The sequence below is a fragment of the Trematomus bernacchii genome, unplaced genomic scaffold (genome assembly GCF_902827165.1).
Source record: "Trematomus bernacchii unplaced genomic scaffold, fTreBer1.1, whole genome shotgun sequence".
Lineage (NCBI taxonomy): Eukaryota > Metazoa > Chordata > Actinopteri > Perciformes > Nototheniidae > Trematomus > Trematomus bernacchii.
Genome location: NW_022987973.1, coordinates 5295236 through 5319941, shown reverse-complemented (window position 1 = coordinate 5319941; position 24706 = coordinate 5295236). Strand labels below are relative to the sequence as shown.

The 24706-nt window shown below is 41.8% G+C and overlaps 1 protein-coding gene across 1 annotated transcript in view; it reads right to left on the bottom strand.

Moving 5' to 3' along the window:
- The window catches only part of elp4 (elongator acetyltransferase complex subunit 4), a 51396-nt gene that overhangs the window by 7196 nt on the left and 19494 nt on the right, over positions 1-24706 (bottom strand). Inside the window, exons 8-9 of the mRNA XM_034117071.1 lie at positions 24512-24620; positions 21019-21125 (exon numbers count right to left, since the gene is read on the bottom strand). Coding sequence (XP_033972962.1) covers positions 21019-21125; positions 24512-24620 — 216 coding nt within the window. The remainder of the gene's footprint in view (positions 1-21018; positions 21126-24511; positions 24621-24706) is intronic.

Here is a 24706-nt window from a genome sequence, read left to right as displayed (position 1 = left end):
TTTAAGCTCCCAGCACAAGTCTGTAAACCTCATCTCCAGCAACCTTCTTACTAAGGGATAGTCCTGCACAGAGTTATATGGCATTTTAAGGCCAACACTGAATAAGAATTTAGTTGAAAGAATACCAACTGTTTTCTATTGCTTTGTGCAACAATTCATATTGCAAAATGACATTTATGTATAACATCTATTTAAAATGGCCATAGAGTTGAGGAGAGACGACAAAGGGCAAAAGCAATCAAATATTTCAGAAAAGTTGAAGAAAACTGAAGTAATAACACATTTCTCTGTAACTCAAGACAGGAAGAGAAGATTAGTTTAAGATTAGGGATTTAAAAGGGTGAAAGCATCAGTTATAGATCTGTTCTGAGTAAACCTAAGGAAGATATATGCATATATCTTTGCAATACGAAACACTTGCGTAAGACCATGTGCTTACGCGTTTGTAATACTTTTGATGTCTTTGTGGTGGTACGTCTGCATGAGAGTGTGTGTATGTTTGCATGCATCCGTGTCTGTTGGTCCGCCCGGATGAATAAAGGGGGGTGGTATAATCCATCACCAGTTGATAGTCCTCACAAAAAAGGAGCCCTTTTTGCTGAGAGGACAGCCCTTGTGTGGACAAAGACCACCATACTGGGGACTTCATAGGACCCAGCTGAAAAGGTGTTGCCCAGAGTAACCCCATTCACATTAACAGGCATGCTGGTCAAAGCCAGTCATTACTGCTGACTTGGACCAGCCGGGCCACACATAGACCAGCCTAGAGCCTCTAAGGCCATTCACTCCACATCAGCCCACAGGCACACAGCCTGAACTCTGCCACTGGGGAGCATCTAGAATTGTTACCATTCAATTGGACTGTCCGTCTTGAGAGCTTCAATATATGCAGCCTTTGAGCAGATGCATATGAAAGCATGAATATACCGTTTTAAAGGGATAGAGTCTGTGGCTATTCATTAAAATCTTCAATGTGTGGAAAATAATGTGGCAATATTGAATATAAATTGAAAATCTTTAATTGTTCAGTATCTACTTAATCTGTGCTTCAAACAGCAGTTCCAACATGATTTATTGGGTAATAATAAACAATGCAAGATACAGAACTTATTTAAGACTTTTAGTACAAATACGAACTTCTGGTGCTATAATACAACCACAGCAACCAATTATCACAAAGAACTCAACAACCTAATGTAAAAGAGACAAGTTTGTTTAAGACATAACAAATATAATGTCGTTATTATGAGATGTAACTGCTACCTCCGCGACCCGACCACGGATAAGCGGGAGAAGATGGATGGATGGATTATGAGATGTATTGTATTAAGCCATGCTCAGGTATTCACACATGTTCCCCCTTCAATTGTTATGGTCACCTCTTTCAAGGCTTAATACAATGAGAAAACAGCTGATGTGTTAGCAATGGACTTCGGTGGGGGCTGAAATGCTTCATTCCCCTAAGACACCGAACTCCTAACTGCCTTCAGAAAAACCCAAATTTGACATATTTTCTGTCACTGATGCATCTTGCAATACAACATAGAACAACAGCAAAAAGGAAAAGCTGAGCCAAAAGGGACACAATGCTAAATACAAATGTTGAAACTTCTTGAATATTCTTCAACCAAATAGCAAATTATATTTAATATAGCTACTTAAACTTGACCTTTGACAATCACACACACCTCTCCTTCTCTCTTCCCCCATTCGTCCTCCATCCTCATCCCAACCTCTGCTCTCCTCTCCAGTATGCTACCCGTGGGCAGGTGGTTGTGTAAATTTAGCCACAGCAAGGTGAGGTGCTTCCTGGGTAGACTGTTGGCAAAGCCACCTTTAGGGTGTTCAAGATGTCAGAGGGAATGAGACATCACCTCGGCTGCCCTGTCAAAAAATTCACCACCTTCCATTTCCCCCGTAACCTCTAGGTCCTAAAAGCACTGTGGGTGACGGGGAATTCTTGTTTTGTGTTTTATATTTTTGCCTGAAACACATCAGCCATTACTTAACCTAGAGCGCTGTCTGAGTGTTAATTGTGAAGCATTACTAAAGCTATTAAAGCAGTGAGCCAGGGCCTGGGGAGGATGCATGCTCACATTAAAAATCAGACAGACAAGAGCTAAATGCATTTGATACCCTCTCTGTCGGTGACCCCTATAAAGAGGCACCGCAAACAATGTCTGGATTTTAAAACAATTGCAATAAGCAAAACCCATTACGGAAAACTGCTTTAACAAAAAAAATAATATGTGAGATTTTGTTGAACAGGATTAACAGATTTGTTTTCAAATGATCGTGGAAATGCGTTTCCTAATTTCAGGAAGGATTCTGACAAAATGATACATTTCAGTCCAAAATGTACGGCAACATTTTCTGTCATTACTGAGGGAGAGTTTCTAGAAACCGTTTTAAAAGAAAAGTGGAACTATTCTGCGGTTAGGGTGGTTAGGTTTATTTGCCAAAAACCTTTGATCCTAAAACCACAAAAGCTTGAAAAGACTAATGAGTAAGAATATCAGTTTGACGGTATGTAATTAGAGAGCAATTATGTTCTATGAAGTAGAGTTTCAAATAAAAAAAGTAAGCGTAAGAACAGCGATGGCTACACAGGGCTGTTGAGTTGAAAAGAATAGCAAAATTGGAAAGCGTTCCAAATGTGACCATCAGCTTCTTCATTCTCCCCGATGTTGAGTTAGGCGTTTTGCTGGGAAATGGGCTGCCTGCCAGATTGGGGCCAAGTCAGAGTTGTCAGGGGATTACAGTTCTGCCTTGCTCACCGCAGGGGGTGCGGACTGGGCCTCAATTACCCTGGAGCGGCGTGTTTGATTTGGCCCGGCACTTTTGGGGACAGACCAAAAGCTGAATAATGCACCATTAGCAACTCAAAATCCTGCCCTAAAATGAGTCCACTTATGCATCACATACAGTAATTGGTGTAGACCTGCCAGCCTTTGATAGACACACAATTACCCTGATAACAACAAAACAATCTATGCATAATATTATCGGCCCAGCACCTGTGGGGAACCCTCAAACATGTACGCTCCCGGCTTAAAACTTCTCCATCCTATTTAAAGTATTTCAGCAACACACTGCAGTGAATTAAAGTGCAAACTTTAGAGTGTTAAAACGCAACGTTGCACTGAGATTATATGGATAAAAAGTGACATAGTAGCACTGTTTGCTTGTATTTATAAATATGGGATATGAGTTTGGGAGACGAGAGAGAGAGAAAGAGAGGGAGAGGGTGAGAGAGGGAGATCCCTCTACTCTGGCTACAGTTGCTTCTGTGCAATTGAATTTCACAGGATATGAGGCAGCAAATGGCATGTAAAGGCTGAAGCGTCAGACGGTTGCTGCCACACGGGCCAGACAGATAAGGGAGGTGTAAGTGAAATCATTAGGTAACTCTGCAGGACAGCAGGGGCAGTTTGAGGTTGGCAGGAGGGCTATGAGAGCCAGAGGTCCTTCTTGAGCTCCATTGAACACCCACTCAGCCTGATATACATGCACTTACGAACACACAGGGAAAATCACTTATACAAACACAAGCCGTAAGACAAACAAGGACTGGAGACAGAGACAAGCCAACAACCAAGCGCTGTTTTTTCCCTCACCACCCACAAATACGAGCACAAGAACACACACAAGGACTCATGCACAAGGCCTGTGTGTATGCGTACTCATGCACGCATACACACACACTTCAAACTGCAGACGCCTCATTGAGGTATCAGCCCCAGTGATTGTGTTTGTCCACCTGGGTATGAAAGAGCCATTCTGGCCTGTGTGGAGGAAACAGCAGTGTGGTACAGCTCAAGCCGGAGCCCAGCTAGGCTACGTCTGTCTCAGGCTCTCAGGGAGGGGAGCAGCCAAGTGTGGATGCACCTCATTACCTCACTCATCTACACACCAATTACCCCTAAATAAATACACCCAGCCCACAGGCAGCAACAATGACATCCAGCCTGAAAGGAAAGAAAGGACGCCGTTCAGAAAGCATTTGCACGCACAGAAAAGTGCTGTTGGATAATGATGAAAAAAAAGTACAGAGAAAAGAAGCAAAAAGAAGAACATGCAGGGGGCTCTGAGTCTTTTGAAGAGCTCAAAGAAGAGACGGAGAAAGAGAAAGAATGAAACAAACACCGAGCAAGCGGAGTGAAGTGATTCAGAAAATGATAATTTCTTGCTAAATTTCACCCAACACATCCGCAAATGATTGTTGTGGCGGGGGAGGGGCAAAGTTGAATTGTTTTAATGCACGCAGCCATGAGATAGCTCTGCCGCAGTCTAAAATGGTGATCGCTGTAGAGCCGACACATATTTGCATGTAAGACGGACCGCTTGGGGTAATCGTAACAGCAGTGTGTCCGAAGGCCAAAGAACATTGGCTAAACAGAGAACAAACCTGCAGCCAAAGAGCTCAATCCCCAGAATGTCAGACAAAAAAATGGCAGGTGGCATGAAATGTGACAGGGAATCCTCCGAAGGAATACACTTTTGGGCTGGCCAAAATATGAGGAAATATTTGTAGCTGTTAGTAGTGAAAGGTCTCGGTTACTGGAGATAGAAGGTGAGCAAAGGGTGCAGAAAAGGTGTGTGGCAGAGAAAATAAGACAGATGTGTTTTCAGGGAAGGGGGGCACAACACAGAGAGGAAGCCAAGAGTTCCTTCATGCCCCCTTCCTCACTCCCATTCTCCCACCTCCCTCCATGTGGGATCTTTCTGCATGAGTGACTCTGTCATACCTGGGGGACACAATGGTCTCCCTCTCTCTCTCCCAGTGCCTTCCTTCCATTCCTCTTGAATGTCTGTATCCTGACTATGGCGAGTATGGCAATGCGTTGCAAAAGAGCCTGAGGACTAATATAGAGAGTGACGAGCAGTATAAATATTATTATCATTATCTATAAAACCTTAATCAAGGAGCAACTTGCACAATATGTAAACCACTTTTCTCATGGCACCCAAAGGCAAAAGAGATGATTCACTTCCTCTTCTGACACCTGAATGATCAGGTGATGGGTTAAACTGTAAGTCACTGTGGTTTGTGTGCACATGATTCCTGAAAGGCTGCTCTCCTGTCACCAATATGTACGAGCCCATCCCAAACTTGAAAACAAACCACATGACAAGGGCCAACCAGTTCACCTGACCAGAGGCAGATTCCTGGTAAACAGAACAACGGCTGGGAACGTGTCCACTTTCCACGCCGTTGATTCGGTTTAATAAACAGAAGGTGATGGATTGCATGGAAGTGAAAGGAGCAGGTTTATTGGGATTCCTTCCTGATAGATTGCTAATTGAGGGAGGGCACGCCGAGAACGCCTGGTGCCACAGGTGGGTGGAGTAGTGTTGACATGCTATGGCAGCATTGTCAGGATTCCTGGTGTACAGCTCAACCCTTAGCCTTAACTGCACGTGAATCCCAGGCTCTGTCACACAACAACACGAAAGGTAAGGTCTGTGAAGACCTATTGGCCTCTAACTAACCACTGTTTCGTTTGCACAGGCTCAGCTACTATGACCTGCAGCTGGTCCTAAAAATAGACTGTCCCCTCACCCTCTCTGCCTTCTTCTTCCCTGCTTGATGTGTCCAGGAGGATCCCCCTGGTAGCTTTAGTGTTTCTAATTTCCTGCACCCTACAACACCTACATGTGCTGTTGTCAAACCCTGCAGCACCCTTCACACACACTGAGATACTGTGAACACACCATTGTCTTAAGGGTTTGTTTCCCGTTTTTATTTGATTAAGGTCTGTACACACAGTTCAAAATACCAACACTTACGTTTTCTCTGAACCGTGTGAAAAATGGAAGAATTGCCCGGCAACTCCTGCATCTCAACCACCTTCGTAGAGAGGTTAGCGTGAGCTGAGAGATTTCACACGCTACCTGCGTCAAAGAGGAATGTACAAGAGATATGCAGGATCCTCGAGTACACACCTAGAAATGCTTGATAATCTGTTCAGTCCACAAACACAAAAAAAGATAATCGTTCAGCTTTTGTTTGTATTTGTGTCATGTGTACAGACACTAGCATGCCATACAGTTCTGTTATGTCATTAACACAACAAATATACTTATACAAATATACTCATGATGAACTCAGTGAATGTCATTTGTACAAACTCACAGAAAGATTTGTTCTAGCTTCAAGGTATGGTATAAGTGACGTGTCAGTTATATTATAAATCCTATTTTTACCCTGCAGCGTGAGATTAGCAACATCTATTTGCTGCAAACCCTAACATGACTTAAAAAAATATTTATAACTGATTTATTTAAATATGTATTACACTAAAGCCCTTTTATATGTCTACCAATACAGACGACTCAAAGGAAAGTAAAAAAATGCAGTTTCTCTCCCTGACACAATGCCAACGTTATCAACACACTGTGTTGGTTAATAAAATAAAATTCAAAGGCAACATTCTTTTTTAATTCTTTTGTAACACAAAAAGGTGTTATTTTACTGTTAGGGTGCAATTGATAAAATATGTGTCACTTTGATAAATTCACCGGTGGTCTGATTGCATTGGTTGGGCTAATAAGGGAAAATGTTAGACATCCATACAAAAAAAGGCATAATTGAGGTTTGCTCTCTTTGACTTCCTCACACAATTTACATTTAGTTTGCTCCTGTAAGAGCATGTCAGGTTTGTCGTTTTGTCATTGTTTTTTCGCATGGTGATCATTTCAGGAGCATGACCTGTTGAGACAGGTATTAGTCATGCTTGTTGTGTGAAAATAGGATTAGCATTCTGTCTGAAGTCTTAAGTGTTTTTAAGTGCCAGAACTCACATTAATAAAAAAAGAATCACATATACAAATACTTTCAATCCTTTGCAATAGCTTCCCTTTTCTCTCACAATCAGTAGAAGAGTGTTGTGTGGAAAATATGCACTTATTTTGCAATTACTTGCAAGGCTAAGCTTAGCACTACATAACAAGGCTAAGATTAGCTTAACTACATAACTTTTTTATAACCAATAACACACTCTTGAATGGCATCCATCCACTTAGGAGAACCCCTATGCAAACATTTATTTAGAACTTACTGTCATTTTAAAAGTGATTGGGTCTCAAAATATAATAATGTAACCTTACAATCCCAATCACAACATTAGCAGGACACAAGACACATCCCAGTTATATGGGCCATATATGTTGGCAAACACACTTACTTCATCTGCCAAATCCCTAAATTAACACCTTTTTGGTGAGAAAGCTCTATTTGGAACACGTCACACAAACACCACAGCTGGCATTCAAGGGTAAAATTAATTACTTCAGATACATGTGCTTCCTCTCAAAGTGGCAGACTTATTTGCATTGAGGAACATTCAGCAGAAGTAATTGATGCACACACAAAATACGGCCACCCAATGACCCCAGCCCCACGTCTGAAAGTCTCTCCCCGTCCCCGAAGACCTGGCAACGCATCCATGCATGGAGAAACAAACACAGGTAGCGAGAGCAAATCAGACTTCAACAAAACATAGAAACATGAATGGAAAGCATTACAATGACGGGCTGGATGCGGGACAATGGGCCCGGCACTAAACAAACGGCAAATCCCAAGATGGGCTGCGGGAGTATGATACAGATTACAGGCACCTATTCCCTGCCTGGGGAACAGGGGAGAAGGAGAAAAAAGGACACAATATTGCAATCTGACAGCTGACGTCTTCATATAAATGTATGAATTTACATTCCAATTAGAGGAAATTTACATCTTAATCACAGCGAGCAGTGTGTCGGTCCCCTCGGTTAGTGTGTTGCTACGGTAATGAGGTGGGATGCCGCTGTGCTCTCTCATCCAGACAGTGATCTGTCAGCAGACGACACCTCCCTGTTATGAGGGAGCTTCACCCTTAAATGTAACCGCCACCACAATCCGGTAATATCCGTAGAAATCTGTCTTAAATACCAACAAGGTGTGAGCTGCCACCCAAGGATAATATGCCAAATATGGAGTTTGAAAAACATCAAAGATATCTTAAATACAGTGCACTGAACCAGGAGTGTCTTTAACTGTCACTCAAGTGACAAGCTTTCAGTACTCTAGTTTCTAATTTCCATACTAATAATGGGTATATTATTTTTAATAGTTTGACTTTGTTTTACGGCATTTGAAATGGATGGTGAAGTCGTCTGTGGAATTGCTCAAACATATCATGTCATCAGATCACATGCTGCTCTGGTGCTAAGAGAGGCAAAGTGAATGTTTCATTTTCCTACTTCTGGTTGTCAATTATATCACTGCACATCTTTTTATCCAAACTCAACCTAAAGGAAAGCCCACAATGACTCGATCAGAGGGCGTGTGTGGACGCGTGAAGAGAGAATAAAGGCAGACAAGTGCAGACAGTTGAGAGGAAACAGTAAAAGTCTGCTGAAAGACAAACTTCTTGTTCAAGTTTGTAAAGTCTATTTGAGGACACTTGTTGTGGTTAACCCAAATTATCAGACAAGAGCTGCTGGGGGTTTGGATGTGAAACCACACATAAAGCCTGGGAAGTGTATAAGCTCACAATGGAAGAACAAAATCTATGTCGCAAGCTTCACATCATTTTGAACAAGTCCAGAAATTGGATATTTAATGAAAAACTTCAGTATTGAAACTTTGCTGAAACTACTCCCATCCAGTGAAATAATGTACTTATAGAGCAGCACTGATTGCTGACAATGCAATCAGGGAGAGCAGATTAGCTACCACCACATAGGAGAGCACATAAATCAGTTTAACACAGCCCTTTGCCATCTTCACGCTTGACTTTAATACAGGGATGTGTGAACAAAAAATTGGAGGTAAATGAGGCATGGCTTCTTTATCACCTAGCTCGTAGCCAATCAGGCCTCTCCCGTCAGAGACACTGCTGTAATGGCCGATATCTATGGAAGCAGCCTATTACTGGATACTGCCTGTAATTAAGACAAGTCAGATTACACCAGACCAGTGCCTCCTCTCTGATATGTAGGCTACCATTAGGCCCGAAGTGGGGATGCACTTGTACACTGCATTGAGAAAAGATAGGAGGCTCATCTGTTTAAAAAAAAAAAAAACCTCTACGTGTCCAGAGTCGGTGTTGAATGTGTCCCCAAACATCACATGGGGTGACATGTGGAGCGTGGCTGGGATTCCACTTTAGCCTGCAGGGTGTTTGAAGAGGATGCTTGAAGGGAAGCTGCACACACACCCTTTGGCACTTATTTGGCATATCCTAAGCTTGCAGATGGATTCCCAGAGCAGTGCTCCTGTGTCTGTGCACTTCCCAAAGAGCTTGCCTATCTGTTATGGGGGATGGGGGCAAATAAGGTTCAGCAATTGAGTTTAGATTGAATGTTCACCATGATTACAACATCCTAAAACAGGCACCAGCGTATAAAATGCCAAGTTGACTTTGTGTCTGGTAGCAAATGAGGTGTAACGGGTGAGTGTGAAGGTTGTTAAGTTGGGGTAAAGGCTCTGAATGAAGAGAGAGAAACACTCTTAAAAAGCTCACTATGATTAAAAAAAGAGGAGTAGAGGGAGGGAGCGTCCGACAAAAGAAACAGAGTGAGGGGGAGAGGGAACGAGGGAGTGAGTTTGAAATGGGAAAGCACTTATTTCCGTACATAGAGTGACCTTGCTAACACTCTGCCTTCTCTAATATTCACCACTACACATGCTTTGGTGCGCCATTCCTCGCCCATCTAAGCACGCAAACCCTCCTCTCAATACACACACTACTCATTATACGACTTCTCTAGCCGGTTTATCCAAGACTTGCACAAGCATTAACACTCTTTCAAAAATTCTAAGAAACACACACTAACACCAAGTTGTGTTACGTATTGAATGATGGAAGACATTCGGTGCACTGATTTAATTATAATTTAGTGCATTGCATCTTCTGTCTGTTTGCAAGACTTCCGTTGATGCAGAAAGCTCAAACGACGACTTCTGAATGTCTGAGTGTTTTAAAGGATGTGCTTCAAAGGGAACTTTCACGTCCTATGAGATTTATCTAGAGTGGGATATTCTTAAGTAACTTTCCTCTTGATCAGGTAAGCAGGTAATTTCTGATATGAGTAAATGAAGTCACTCAATAATTTGATGTTTGCAACAGCGAATTTAAATATTCCAATCGTACCTTTGAGTAAACAAAACAATACCGAGTGTACCAACCTTTGAATGTACCATTTGAATTTAGCAACTAAGCTGTGGTTTTCATTTATCTTACTTTTAAAAAAAAATAAAGTTAAGTAAGGAAACAATGTAGGAGACTTGAAACAAAACAAATTATTTCAGGATTAAATGCATGCTCAATGTATAAAAACACACATATATGCATGCATTCAATGTGGGTGATGCAGCAAGTGTACATATCATCCTCATACAAACAGTCTGTGTAAGTGAGCGTACAACATCAGGCCATCAGATCACTTCCCTCTCCAAACACAAACCCTTTAATAGATGTGAAACTCCGGGCCCTGGATCTTTTCACACCACTGAGTCTCAACTCACACAGAAGAACAGGACACAGAGGATGACAGAACAAAAAATGTAATAATAAAATAGACTCTATACTTGGCAGATATATCTATGATGGAGGGATCAAGCAGAAATAAATCAGATATGATGCATACAAATCTTTCTGGACTTGAAAGGAAAAATACTTTTGTGAGGAAAGAAAAAACGAGTCATAAGAATCCTCAGACATATGGAGTAACCTTTGTGGCCTTCCGGGACTGGGGGGGTAGTGGTGGTGGTGGTGGGGGGGTTACGCGGGGGGGTATAACGCTCCGAGGACCATAGGCACGCTAGGGAGAGGTGAGCTGTCACCCCCCATTACGATCACTGCTTGAGTTCAGAAAGGGGGAGGGGTAGGAGGAGAGCAGGCAAAAAGAAAAAAAAGAAAACTGGTTCCTCGCTAACCGCCATCTAGAGCCATCCTCAGGCCTCAGAACCCTCAGTCTACCATTGCCTCCTGGGAAACACTTGCACGCAAGTCCTCCTCATCCCTAGCTAGCGGTGGGGCCTAATGTGTGTGTGTGTGAGGGGGGAGGTAAAGGGAGGGGTTTCTGTTTATAGTGTTGGGCTGTGTAAGCAGAATGTATGGATTTTGCGTAACAAAAGGACAACTGTGTATGTTTTCTTACTTGCTTCAGAGAGAGGGGAAGTGATGAAGTATCTTGAGGCAAACCTTGTTGTTATTAAAGTTTAAAATGAGGGCAACGAAAAAAGCAATAGATATCTTATGCACTCAATGTGATAAGACTTCCAGATCACCAATAACTGACATAATATGAATACTTTAAAACGATTGCATGAATTCCTTCTTGAAAAATCATGTACAGGATGGTACTGAAAATACGTACAAAATAATGTCAAATCACCCTAAGCACAGCAAAGACACATGACATGTTTTAGCTTACTATGTGACACATAACATGGTGCAATATTATTTGCCAGTGGTTAAGAAGCTTGACTCAGATTTGACCTTTTGCTGCCTTTTGTGTGAGTTTGGGTGAGCACTGCTTAGGCGCATTCTGTTCCCCAGATCCCACTCCTAACACCCCTGTCACTCATCATCACTCATCATTGTTAGGGACAAAAGGAAAGTTTGGTTAAGCCACACACTGGAGTATTCTCCCACCCAGTGCCTCCCCCACCTTCACACATTCACATATGTGCGTTAGGTAGCACACACACACATTGACAAGTGCACAAAGAAAATGTTTTTATTTTTGCCGCATTAATATACAAGACCACTGACTCCAAAATGCAACTTAACTCTTCAATGAAGCACAAACCTTTTGATAAGGCGCCGTCACCTTGCCCTCTAACTTGCCTTTTGAAATGGGCTTGTCCTTCGAATGCCCCCCCTTACTCATCTGCTAAGTGTAATTAAAGTCTATTCAGGGCTCTATATGTGTCCTAACTATCCTCCATCATCTGGCCCGTCCTTTCAATAGCCACCTGTGAACTCTGAAGGACAGGGACACTTGCCCTCATAAAATTCATGAGCCCTGCTACATTCAGTGGTTGGCCAACATCTCTCAATGGCCAACAAGACTTTAAACAACTCTGTGTTGACTGTTGGGTGAATCCTTTTTAAATACAACCATATTCACAGTAGCAGGGGTTAAGTAGCTCCCGTGATTAGCTGAAACAAATGCCTTTATGGTGTGCTCAAAGATAAAGAGAAAGAAAGAGGATCAAGACCCCCAATTTGTTTTTGTCAAGCAAGGACTCTCATTGAGGGACTGCTGACAGAGAAAGCATTTAGAAAAAAGGATTCTATCAGACAAGTGCATTTTATCAACCTGGAGCGGCTGTTTCTTAATTGTCTTCAATAAAAGAGAAGCGTTTAGCTAGCTGCTTTGGTGGCTGAGCGCATCACGTTTTACCGCTCTGGTCACTTAGCGGTCTTTCAGGAGCACCCTAAAAGCTTCAAGTAAAACAAAAATAAACTCAGGGTGGGAAAATGCCTGACATCATTTAAGTTTTTTCCATTTTCTAATCGGATAAAAGTATCTGTACGAACTGTTGCCAGATAGCCAAAGAACTTACATGTCTTTACCAGGGGTAATTACTCTGATCTGAAAAGAAAAGCTAATTAGTACAATACCTACCTAATTTTCAGGTCATTTATTTTCACTGAACTATCAACTATGAGGTAGTGAACAGTTTCTGGTTTGTGTTAAACTAACAATCAGACTCATCAGAGGGTTGACTAGCAACAATATAAAAAGACGCAAAAAACTCAGTCTAATCTGAGCGTGTGTCCATTCAACTCCATGCTGTACCAAATCACGGTAAACATTGTTTTTATGCCATACTGATGAAGAGGAATAAGAGACTTAAGCATGGAGAATCAACACATATTTAGTAAACCAAATAGAAAATTGGTGTGGACAGCATCCCATTAGACACATTGTTTGTGTTTTCAACTGTGTTCACATTACAGCAGCAGAACATACATAAACACTGAGTGGGCACACATACACACACTCCTCCTCCTGACCCCCCAGGACACTGAGCAGCGAGAGTGTGGGAAAGTTATTTTTAGGACCCAAGCAGAGAGCCTTCCTGAGTTTGATGCTCCTGCTCCGGATCAACATTCCACCTTTGAACCACTCCGACCGCGGAGCCGTTTGTGCCAATGGTGGCAATTTTAAGTTTCTCTGTGGACAGACAGCAGCGAGGGGACTGTTTCATTTTGGCTGGTTTAAAATGACACTAGCCAAACCAGGGCAACCACTGCCTTTTGCCACTTTTTATTCAAGTATCAGTAATAATCTTAAAAGTGTTTTCTGTAAAAGCCTAAGACACAACGCATTCAACTCATGATTAGATCTTAAAAACTGTTTTCGTCTGTTTAGGTGCACTTTTGAGAAAGGACATTGATTGTCTCTGGAGGATTTAGCTTCATTGAGTGTTTGGACTTTTAAATACCATCATGTATGTTTTAAAAACATATGCATAATTGCAAATGCAAGTGTCCTATTCTCTGAAGGCAAATATGCAGAGTGAATAGTTGTTTGAATGTCTATTAAATTAAACGCTCAACATATATTTTTTTTTTCGTAGCTCCAACATATAATGCGTACTAGTTTGTTTTAAAAACCATGTCCAAGTATAAGGTTTATATGAACAACAAATAGAAAAAGGAAACATTTTGTGCTTGAATGTGAGGAAAAATAGAGGTTTAGCACAGGATCTACAGAAAACCCATTCAACAATCTTGCGAATAAACAAACAAATTCTATTCCAAACTTTCACAAAAGTGCATGGACCTAAGGCAAAATTAAGAGATAACAATAAACGGATTCAGAAGCCATAATAAAGTGAAGACCCAGTTTATAAGCACCAGGGGGCCTATGGTTCCCCAGTCACTACCATTATGCTAATAGCGAGCCCTTTCTGAACACACTTACACATACCCTATAGTACCACAAGACCCCATGGATGCAGGGTGGCATGCAAGTTACAGCATCTTTTCTTTTCTATCTCTAATGGGAGCTGAAGACAACTGGGGCTACTATAATCAGGTCTGAGTCCATGTGGCCAGTCTGGTCTGATGGGGTCTGAGTGGTGCATGGACCATGTTAAGGGTTCACTGCTTACTGATGAAACAGCTTCACTTCCAGGGCGTGTTCAGGCAGACCACACTCTTACTCAATCTGGCAGGAGGAGCACATATGCCCAGTTTTGTTTTCCTTTAATACTTACTGTTTGGGAGAAACATTTCTGCAATGTGTTGATATAATATAGAGGGCAGCACATTTGGAAAAGTCTCAGATAGTCTCTTGCGTTGCTTTGACTCAACTACCGCAAACAAACATGCTCTTTTGTTTTCTCCCTGGCTGTTTGATTTTCTTATAAAAACTCATTATTTACTGTTAATGCCAGTCCTAATGATTCTGAAACCCTAACCTAGTCATGCATTTGCATTTCCAGCCAACACATCAGTGGATTATTTATGATATTTGGCATTGGTGAGGTTTTTTTCTTTTCAATCAATAATTTTAAAGATAGGTCAGTATTTATACAACACTATAACAAACAAACCATAGAAAAAAATCACATGTTTGCACCCCCCATAGACTCAAGACTCAGCACAGAGACCTTACAAGCTGGGCCTTTTCAAACACACATGCACATTTGCAGAATAGATAAAATCCCTGTTAAATAATAAATGCAAATCTGATGTATGTTGTGAATATTGTTCGGCTAAGGGGTCCGATCGCGTGCCACTGACTGGCCTACACCGGGCGCTCTCTCTCTCTTTTTCTCATACACGCACAAACCATAAGCACACCTCATTCCAAAATGCGACAGAGGCTGGTGTGCACCAAGGGAGGAAGTATAAATTATTCAATCAGAATATTATTCCAAAAGGTCCATTCCCATCTGATCGTGATTCCCAAGGCAGGCGTTGGAATCACAGGCAGATGTATAAAGAACCTAAGTATTTTTTGCTTGCTACTAATAGGGTCAAGACATTAGGTAAGCCTATTGTTGGTATTTACTCTAATTTCAGTCTGCGAACAGTCATTGGGATCCACTAATGGAAGTAAACATTAAATTACCCAGTTCAGTTCGTCCTCTATATGAGTTATTTTCAACATTGGCTTTTCTCTGATCTTTAGTACCACGCAATATTTCAGACATGGAAAGCACATATACGACCAGGCATGGAATACAAACAAACATATAAGCAAATACACAAACAAGCCCTAAGGACTGGGTCTCTGTCTAACTCATTCTGCATTCTACAATTCTTTCTTTCCCTCCCTTTTTATTTCTCTCTCAATAAGACGGTTTGGTGCCTCTGAGGAAAAGCCCTCATTTTAATTAGACCTGACCTGAGAATCACTTAACTGCTCCTCTGCGAGTTTGCCTCCCCCCCTTCCTCTCTGAGCCTTTGCTCTGTTCCTCACATAGGTCCATTAACACCCTTCCCTCGGCACCCACAGACTTCAACAGGGGGCAGACACAGGCGTTGTCTTAAAGACGTTTTGAGGACATGCCAAGAAACATTAACCTACTCTATACACCTCCCTCGGACTCTTTCAGTTCTGCTTCCTCTTCTTCATAAGTCTTCTTCTAGTCAACACCATCATCCTCTTCATCCCCCTTTTCTGCTCCCTTTTTGCTTCCACTCAGATGAAAAATAAAAACCTAGCTGGCTGATGTCAATTTCAAGACATGGGGGATAAAAGGACATTGGACATCTTTAAAGTTGGTCGTGTAGAGGTTAAAAATACAGTGCATTGTCAATCTAGCACTTTATCAATAAAAAAAAAAAAATAATAACAACGCTGGTCTTTGGCTGACAGAATGAAACCGTGCCTGATTTCTCTTTTGGGCACATATTTGATGGTGTTCAGACCAAAAACAGCATGCAATAAAACAAGTGGCAACATCCTGGACTGAAAAATGAAGCCAAAGTGTAAGAGCCAAAAACTGCAGTCCATCAAATGTCAACTTAAGGCTCTAAAGTCAATACGTGTGTTTGCATTAATTTGATTGACCCATGGTTGCACCTTGAATGATGACGAGGTGCTACATTGTGGGAAAAAGTTGTACATTTTTTAACCTAAGATATCTAAAATATATAGTATTCTGTTTTAAATTCAGACTTGGATGTTGATTTGAACTGTACTAATGAGTCAGAAATAGTCATTTACAATAACCACCATTAATCGATGTGGCAAAAGGCACAGCGAGATCTTGAATATGAGTCAGGGCCCAGTACCTTCATCATCCTTCTAATCCTCCACTGATCTCTTCTTACTGACTTTCTCCAATGATGTCTTTAAAATGAATGCATAAAATGTTAAACAAACGTCCTAATATGACTGAAAGTTTCCAGGAGTACAGTTTTCCTTATAGTCAATACATTTGTACAGACTAAAATACCCTTTTAAGTGACAGAGCTTGTCACTGACACCTCTAAATAGCCCGTCTAGGCAAAGACTAATTTGACATAAATCCCCGTCTTATACTGTATTTGACCCTCTGACCTGCCTCTGGCACCCCAGTACCCCATAGGCACATTAGCTGTCAGTTTAAAGGGTCAGACAGAGGTAACAAGAATATAATTGCGTACCATCTGCATTCTTCAGAGCTTCATCCTCAAAGCATCTTGCATTGTGAAAGCAGTGACAGAAGTCTGTGTTTAATAAGAGTGAGAAAATTCTCACACGCATTGCGTGTCACATATGTGCTTGCGTTTCTCAATAAGTATGTGCTTTTGTCTTTGCATGAATGTCAATATCGCTATGTGTGGGAGTGAGCAATGTTTGTGTGTCTATGAGTATCTGTTAATCTTGTCTAAACACCTAACACTCCCCTACCTGCTCAGACAGGGCCATGGGTTAATTCTGGCTTTAGGCATTATGGCTAATAACTGCTCATCAACCGCAGTGTGAACTCTTGGAAACGTCAACTGTTGTCGTGGTAACCTTATCACGAACCAACAGAACCTTGATGATGGTGCTGAGTGTGAGGCTGGGATATAATCTACTAAAACCTTTTGAATTAGAAAAAAAGTGAATTATTACAGTAGCCAAACACAAAATATTAGTTTTTTGACAAAACTTGTACTCTGTGTGCTGTCAAATAAATATTTCGGCATTCCTGAGGCGCTACGTAAAACGAGCCTGAGTCAAACAGCAGTTAAAAAATTAGTTACCAGCATGACTCCATTCACAGTTGGGAGTGTCATGTAGCTGCGTGACCCACCTGGGGAGAAGCTACCACTGTCAATCACCTGTCACCTGCAACCACAACATCACAAATGAATCCACATATGATGCTGATAAACATCTGAGTGAGGCTTGATTCGGAGCAATTACAATTTTGGTCAAAAGTCAAAAGTTGAAAGAAGGGGGCAAAGCTGAAGAACTGATCCATCACTACCATAACAGATATGAGGAAGAAGAAAGACTGTGAGCACTTGGTAAGAAAATGTTGTATTATGTGGCCCCAGGGTGAGGAGCCCTGTAGTTTGAGTAAATGAGGTGATTAGCAGGGATGGTGTGAGCTGTCACACACCAGACACTGGGCTTAAAATCCAATCATGTGTCAATCAGTGGCCCACCAGCAGTTGACCAACAGGTCAAACACAGTATACGCTGAGCCACGTAGTCAGAGCACAACAGCAGTCCGGCATGCAAGGCATACACAGGTAAACTGGTATAATCCAACCTGTGTAACCAGGGAAGCAGAGCCAACATGCACTCATACCTTTGTGACATCTCAAAGTAAAGTGATGTACTAATTAATGACAGTCAATCAAAAAGCCACAGAACCCAGCACGGGAAAATAATTGCCTATTGCAATATGTGTTTTGACTGATTTGACGCTTGACTGGTGATATCATGCAATGTTCTATGGGAATTTCCCTGAGACATAAAACATGCCATGGCCAAGGATTGTGATTGACATTTCAGATCATGTACTCTCTTGTGTCAACATTATCAGCCGTTTTGGATTATGAAAAGTCCTCTGGATATAACTATTTTAATGGTATGTGAATCAGGTCAATACAAGAGTATGGTTGCCATTCAACAAAAAAACTCCAATAAAGCTCCTTGAAGAAGGAAGGCAGACAAAGCTTGGTCTTTACAATGTGCTGCTGGGATATATGACACAGTATCCAGGCCCCACAGAGCTACAGGGATGCTCTAGGCCTCTGCCCCCTGGCCTGACCAATACAGAAGCCTAATTAAAAGACCATTGAGGATAACCACCTTGACTTTTACGAACCATATAAATCTATACTAGAGTGGCCTATTCAGGGGGTCAGAGCAAGGAGGGGGGAGCGGACCAATGCAGACCAGAGTAAAGGGTTAGAAGGATGGTGAAGGCTGGCAGAAAATGAGAAGGGGTTTGACCGTAGGATGCGGAGAGGGTTTAGGGGGGTGGGCATTCCTCTCCTCCCCCTCACCTCCTGCTGAAACAATAGGACTCACTAAGAGCCAAGGACCAGAGGGTGTGATAAGGTAATGATAATGTAATGAGGACCAATCATGAGCCTGAGCTAAGAGGAGGGCCCCTTAATTTGTCTGTAGAGTGGTAGTTCAGTGACAGATTGATTGCGCTGAGTGAGACTGATGATGTGACACATGCAAAATGGATGTGTCTCTGACAGGAAGAGAAAGAGAAAGAGGATAAGAATTAATAAATCATAATGAATGAAGAAATTGAAAGGCCGCACAATCTGTCAGTTCTGTGTGTAAGCTCTGTCTATGTTGCTCTGTACAGACAGAGCAAACATAGCTACCCAAATGAATGTTCATACAAACAGGGAATGAAGAAAATAGCCAACAAGTGAACTGTAGTGAACTTTATTAAACTGTGAGGTGATTGTGAAATAGTCCTACATGCAGAATGTTTGCACCCTATAATTTCCAATGAACATTTAAAAACAATGTGTGAGGCCAGTTTTCAATGGGATCTCAAGCACAATTCAGAACAAGCTGTAGAACCGCATGTGCCCGTTGTACTGGTGCTTGTATTGGGATATATACTCCCAATCAATACAGAGAGAGAAAACATTTTGGATATTGTGGTAGATAACTATGAAACATGCTGAGAGCCTAACTAATCTTAAGGGGAAAGTCAACGGTAAACACATGGTGGTGCCACCATGATGAGCGCTAATGTTTGCATCATATACCCTTGATGAACGAAACCTCTGCACATGTCCATTTTGTGCACCATTACACACTGCCCAATCTCCCTTTGCAGCAGCTGTGCTCTGCCAGGGATGTTGAGGCTGTTTCCAGGCCTCACCGCCTTCACCCTGTTCTTCTTGGAGTCACCAAAATGAGATACAGTAAGCCCTCTCAGAGGCAACGTAGGCCAGCAGCTGTCATGAATGTAGCTAGAGTCAGCAGTGCTCCAGTTCAGTTCAAATATATAAAACAGCAGTGTTTCCACTACCATTGTTTTGGCGGAGCCCCGCGCGCCCCCTGAAATTCAAGGTGTTACCTTGAATTTTATTTAAAAAAAAAAAAGATAAAAAGATATATTTTCTTTTTATTATTATTATTTTTTATATATATATAGCACCAAATTGCAACTAATCTATATCTACTGTCACTTTTCACATTGAATATGTGCTCTTTTATTAAATAAACTAAACGCTTTCATTTTAAGTTGTGAGTTTAGTATTTATGACCCTAAGAAACACTGATGCATTAATCAATAACAATAATCCACAGCTCCTCTCTCTGCTCCAGATGATTTAAAAAAAATACAGCACCTGTTAGGAATAAGTCATGCAACATCATCATCATCTCACAGGATGGGAAGGGATTTTCAAAGAGATGCCACTGTATTGATGCTTAACCATAGTTCACAGCATGGTATGAATTAGTTATCTGATTCCATTAAGTTACTTTCGGAGCACTTATGGCTGGACGGTATGGTACATTTAAGGCATTGCGCAAAACTCACTGCAGATGAACTGTCTAATCCTGGGAATACAGACATACTTATTTGCCTCTATTCATAGGGATATTACTCTCCAACTTGCTCCTGTTCTCCTCACTTTTCTTTTTTCTCACATCTAGTATAAAATAAATGTATGCCAAATTCGACATCTTTACCTATTGTTACCTTTCAGTGAGCACGCACTGTTTGTATGACTATCACAACGCCCATTTTAACTTAGCCCTGCAGTGTTTTGTGGTCCAACTGTAGAGAAGTCAAACTATGAATTGGAGGGATATGAAGCAATATGTCAAATTGTGTAATCTTCTGGTCTTGCATCCATCCTAAGTAGTGTTTGGCTGGCCACTTTTCCACATAAAACCATTGATTACACTGTCATGGTGGGCTGCAGCATGAGGTAAAGCAACTGTCTACTGCTTCATTTTCTCAACAGGTCACGGCTGTTGCCAGCTGTGGAGTGAATGAACAGAGCCCTGCCAGAGAAAGTAAGCAGCAACTACCGTACAAAGCTTGTTCTCTTGAGAGCTAGTGGATAGTGGAACCATGTTTGTTGCTGTTGCTTCATTTTGTCTGGCATGATGACTGGGAACATGTCCATGCATGTATGTCTCTACTGCTGATTAGTTTATAGTCTTTTATTTGTATATAAAATGTGAATTATACCTTTAACTTTAACTGCCAAAAGTATTTCTTCCTCGCGTATTCATGAATATAGATGGAGATTTGTTTCACCCTGTTGCCTCTTGACACTACACTGAAGTAAGTGTGGCAGCAACAGTGTATAATCAATAGCTTCACCTTTTATTTTGACACCCAATAATAATAAAAGGTTGGCAGAACTTGGCTGACTTGAGAGACTTCTCATTACCATCAGCACTAGATTTCAGCCTGGCTATGAACATGGTGAATGGGAAGATTTGCTATGGTAAAAAGACTTTAGAGAAAATAAAATGGGGCAACAAAATAGACTAAGAGAGATCATCAAAATAAAACCGCCAGAAAACTAAGTTCTGTTTATGTTAAAATCCAGGCTAGACTGTGTAATGTTGACAACTTACCTCAATACTGAACTGTTTTCTCTTGAGCTTGAAGGCCAGGTCCTTGTGGTCAGGAAGTTTACTCGCCAGACAGTTCAGGTGAGGTACTTGGCGTACATGTATCAGACCTGTGAAAAACGATGAAAGCATATTAAAACCGAATGGGCTGAACAATGCAAAAAAGCAATATACCACTACATTCTAGTAGTATTGTTGTATGATGTCCACGTTTTTATCTGCGTCTGTCTTTTAATATACAGTCTTTAAAAATACAACTTAGACAGAGATTTATCTCTTTTTTTAAAACTATAATCTTAACCTGTTAAGCCCCAAGCCTGTTTTTCAGGTCTCAGGCTCGAAAATGACATTCCCAGAACAATAAGGCGCGTTCACACCGGAGTACTTTTCCCCGTACTTTTCCCGCTTAGTTCCGTTAGTACCCCTTATGTTGCGTTCACACCAAAAAGAGCACTTAGTGCCGGGAACTTTTACCCCCATTTTTAGTGCCTGCTAGAGAGGTGGTACCACAAAAGTACCAAAAAAGTACCAATTTCTATTGGCTGGGCGAATTGCAAACCACGCCCCGTAAAACTCTGAAAAGTTTTGTGAAGCCGCCATTGTATTTGTGGCATTAGCATTATTAGCATTAGCCCCGCGCACCAACGGAGAGAGAATAACTTATGGCAACACAAAATAAAACATGGGAGCGGTGGAGATGAGGAGGTGTCGGCGTTCTGGCGTTTTACTCGGAAGGCTTCAGTAGAAGCTGCTGGGAGTCCCAGCAGCTTCTACTGAAGCCAGTCCCCAACTCCGGGGACTTCCGGCCGGGGACTTCGGGTGGCAGTATACGCCGTGAAGTTGTTTGCGGCCTGCCAGTAAACCCAAAGCAGAAGAAGACGAAGTGACGTCAGCGGCTCATTTGCATAATCTTCCCTCAGGGAACTTATTCCGGTGTGAACGCGATCTATACTTAGTGCCCTGGGGTACTAAGTGCCGGCACTAAGTACGGCAAAGTACTTGGTGTGAAAGCGGCTAATGACTATATCTTCCCTTCTAAAAGGGGTACATTAATAATCTTTTTTCTCAAAGCAATGATAAACCTGTGAGTTGGATGTAGAAAAGTCAGAATCAATATAGATTTTTTTTTATTTTAAAGTAAATTCAGATTGAACATAGTAAGAAAATGTAAATTTTGTGTCCGTCAAAAAGAAAAACCATTACTTATCGTGAAAACCACCCTTGAATGATGGGATAGGAGACTAAAAGCTTTAGGAATCCAAACTATAACATATAATAAGTACCCTGTATCAAGATTGATGCAAAACAAGTGACATTTGACCTTTTTAGAGAGGTTTAGCAACAAAAAACCCCACTTCTGGGGTCATATGGGTGGATTTGCCATATCTCTGGCCCCCATCGGTCGATTTGGATGATTGACACCTCTTTTGAACCGTTAGAGCCAATAGAATCGAGAGGGAGTTCCTAAATTTCATATTTGGATGATATGTTGTTTTAAATTATAAACAAATCAATTGCTATTGGTATTCTATTTTATTTTTATTTTAAATAACCGTTATTATAATATGATAAAATACTATAATAAGGGAAGTGTTTTTTCGCTTTTTCTACATATCTACAAACACTTGTTTTCATTTGACGCACTGAAGTCAGCATCTTAAAAGGAAACTTTCAATAATCCACCTGCTTATCCCAAAATGTTGGATAGTAAGAGTTTTGAAAGATGTTTACACAAATCAATACTACATTTTCCTTATTAGTTTTGAAGTAAAGTGTGCTGGTCTAATTGAGTGAATGTAGTAGGACAGTCATAAACAAACCAATATCTTTTGACACCTACATCTGCACTAAGCATCAAAGTTGCTTAGACCAGAGAAATGACTTATCAGATATTGACAAACAACATTTCTAAATTGTTATTCCTACGCTCTTTATTTTCCCTACAGGCTGGAGCATGGGTGTACTGTAAAGTACATTTGCCAATTAAAGGACACAGTAGAGCAATGAGGGGCAGTACACAAATACAAGCCAGGGATTCCTGCAAAGGGTAGAGGGACGTTTTGCAGCACTTTTTTAACTCTGTGTTTCACTTTTCCTGTCCCCACAAAGTTACATTTTAATAAAACTGGAAAAGTACAAAAGAAGTGGGATGGTATAAATGATCGTGAGAGAGAAAAGAAGAAATCGAGAGAGTAATGGAGAAAGGGAGACAGACACAGAAAGTGGGGGATGGTGGGTTCTCTCCTCTGTGCACTTGGGTGATTTTCCCTTGCCTGATTTGCAGTGACAGGCTTCCCAGCATGCTTTGAGCAGCCCTGAACTGCTGCCGCAAACACGCACGCACGCGCATCCGCACGCACTCCCACACTCGTACCAGATGCGTTTGCACTCATGAACACACATCAAAACAATCATGCACATAAATGTATTTCATAACACAACCAGAATCTTACTGGCTGGTTAAACAGACGGCAAATATATTCTTGAACGAGAAATCCAAACAATATTAATTGCAAATCTCAAAGAACATTTTTGTACTCCAATTTTTTTTTAAATTATGCCCCACAACGCTCAAATAATACATGCGTTTACATGCCACCTGCCTTTACAATGAAGAGGAATGTGATCACTATGGGATGTGTTATCTAAATAAAACATGCTGTTGGATGAAACCAAAATCTGCCATTGAATGTTTTTACTCCTCATCCCTTCATCTGTCACAATCGAGGCCGTCTAACCCTGAGGAGGGAGGGAGGGAAACGAGAGAAAAAGCGCAAGAGTGAGTCGGAGAGTTCGAGAGGCATGGCTAAAAATACCCCACTCGCTTAAACTGACCTTTATTCGCGGAGAGTGTGATAGAAAAGAGGGAAGCAAACAAGAGAAAGAAGGAATGATAAAACCGTAAAAGAAAAGTGATGGCGAGGCCGGAGAGAGCAGAGACAAACTATGTTTCCCCCCCCTCCCTTTCTTCGTTTCCGTCTCTCCACTCGTCCCTTATTGGTGTCCTCTTCCCTCTACTGAAAGCCTTGCCCTCCATTTATTAGCAGAGCATGCTGGCCATGGAGACATTGAGCGAGGGATGGAGAGATACAGGCTGAGAGGAAGAGAGAGTGATGGTGAGAATATCGATTCCCCAGTGTTGGTCTGCTCTGCTCCAGAGCCTCAGGGGTATGGGACTGGGGATGGAGAGAGGGCGAGGCGAGAGGGAGAGAGGCTCTGCTGGAGGGGGGGGAGGCAGGGATGGAGTGGGTGAGGGTGCGAGGGAGAGGGGGTACAGCGTGGCAGCTGAATCCCCCCCGGCCTGTCTACTGAGGAGCACGTCTGATTGAGCAGCAGCACACTAACGCGCACTGACAGCCTGGCCTGCAAGGGGGCTGCCCTGCCTCCATCCACAGCCCAGCCCCAGCCTTAATGCACTGCTTGTGTGTACGTGTGTGTGTGTATCTGAGGGAAAAGAGACAGAAAGATAAGCGAGTGTGTGTGTGTGTGTTCTTACCATGGTAATCTTTGTAGAGTGGGTTGGTCTCTCTCTCAGAGCCTTTGAATGATTCCAGGGCTATGGCATTGTCACATAGCCTGGTTATGCTGCCCATTAGAGCTCTGTCCTGTAGGGTCGAGAGAGTGAGTGAGAGGGAGAGAGAGAGGGAGGGAGAGAGAGGGAGAGAAACATGAGCAGGTAATTAAAAGCCTC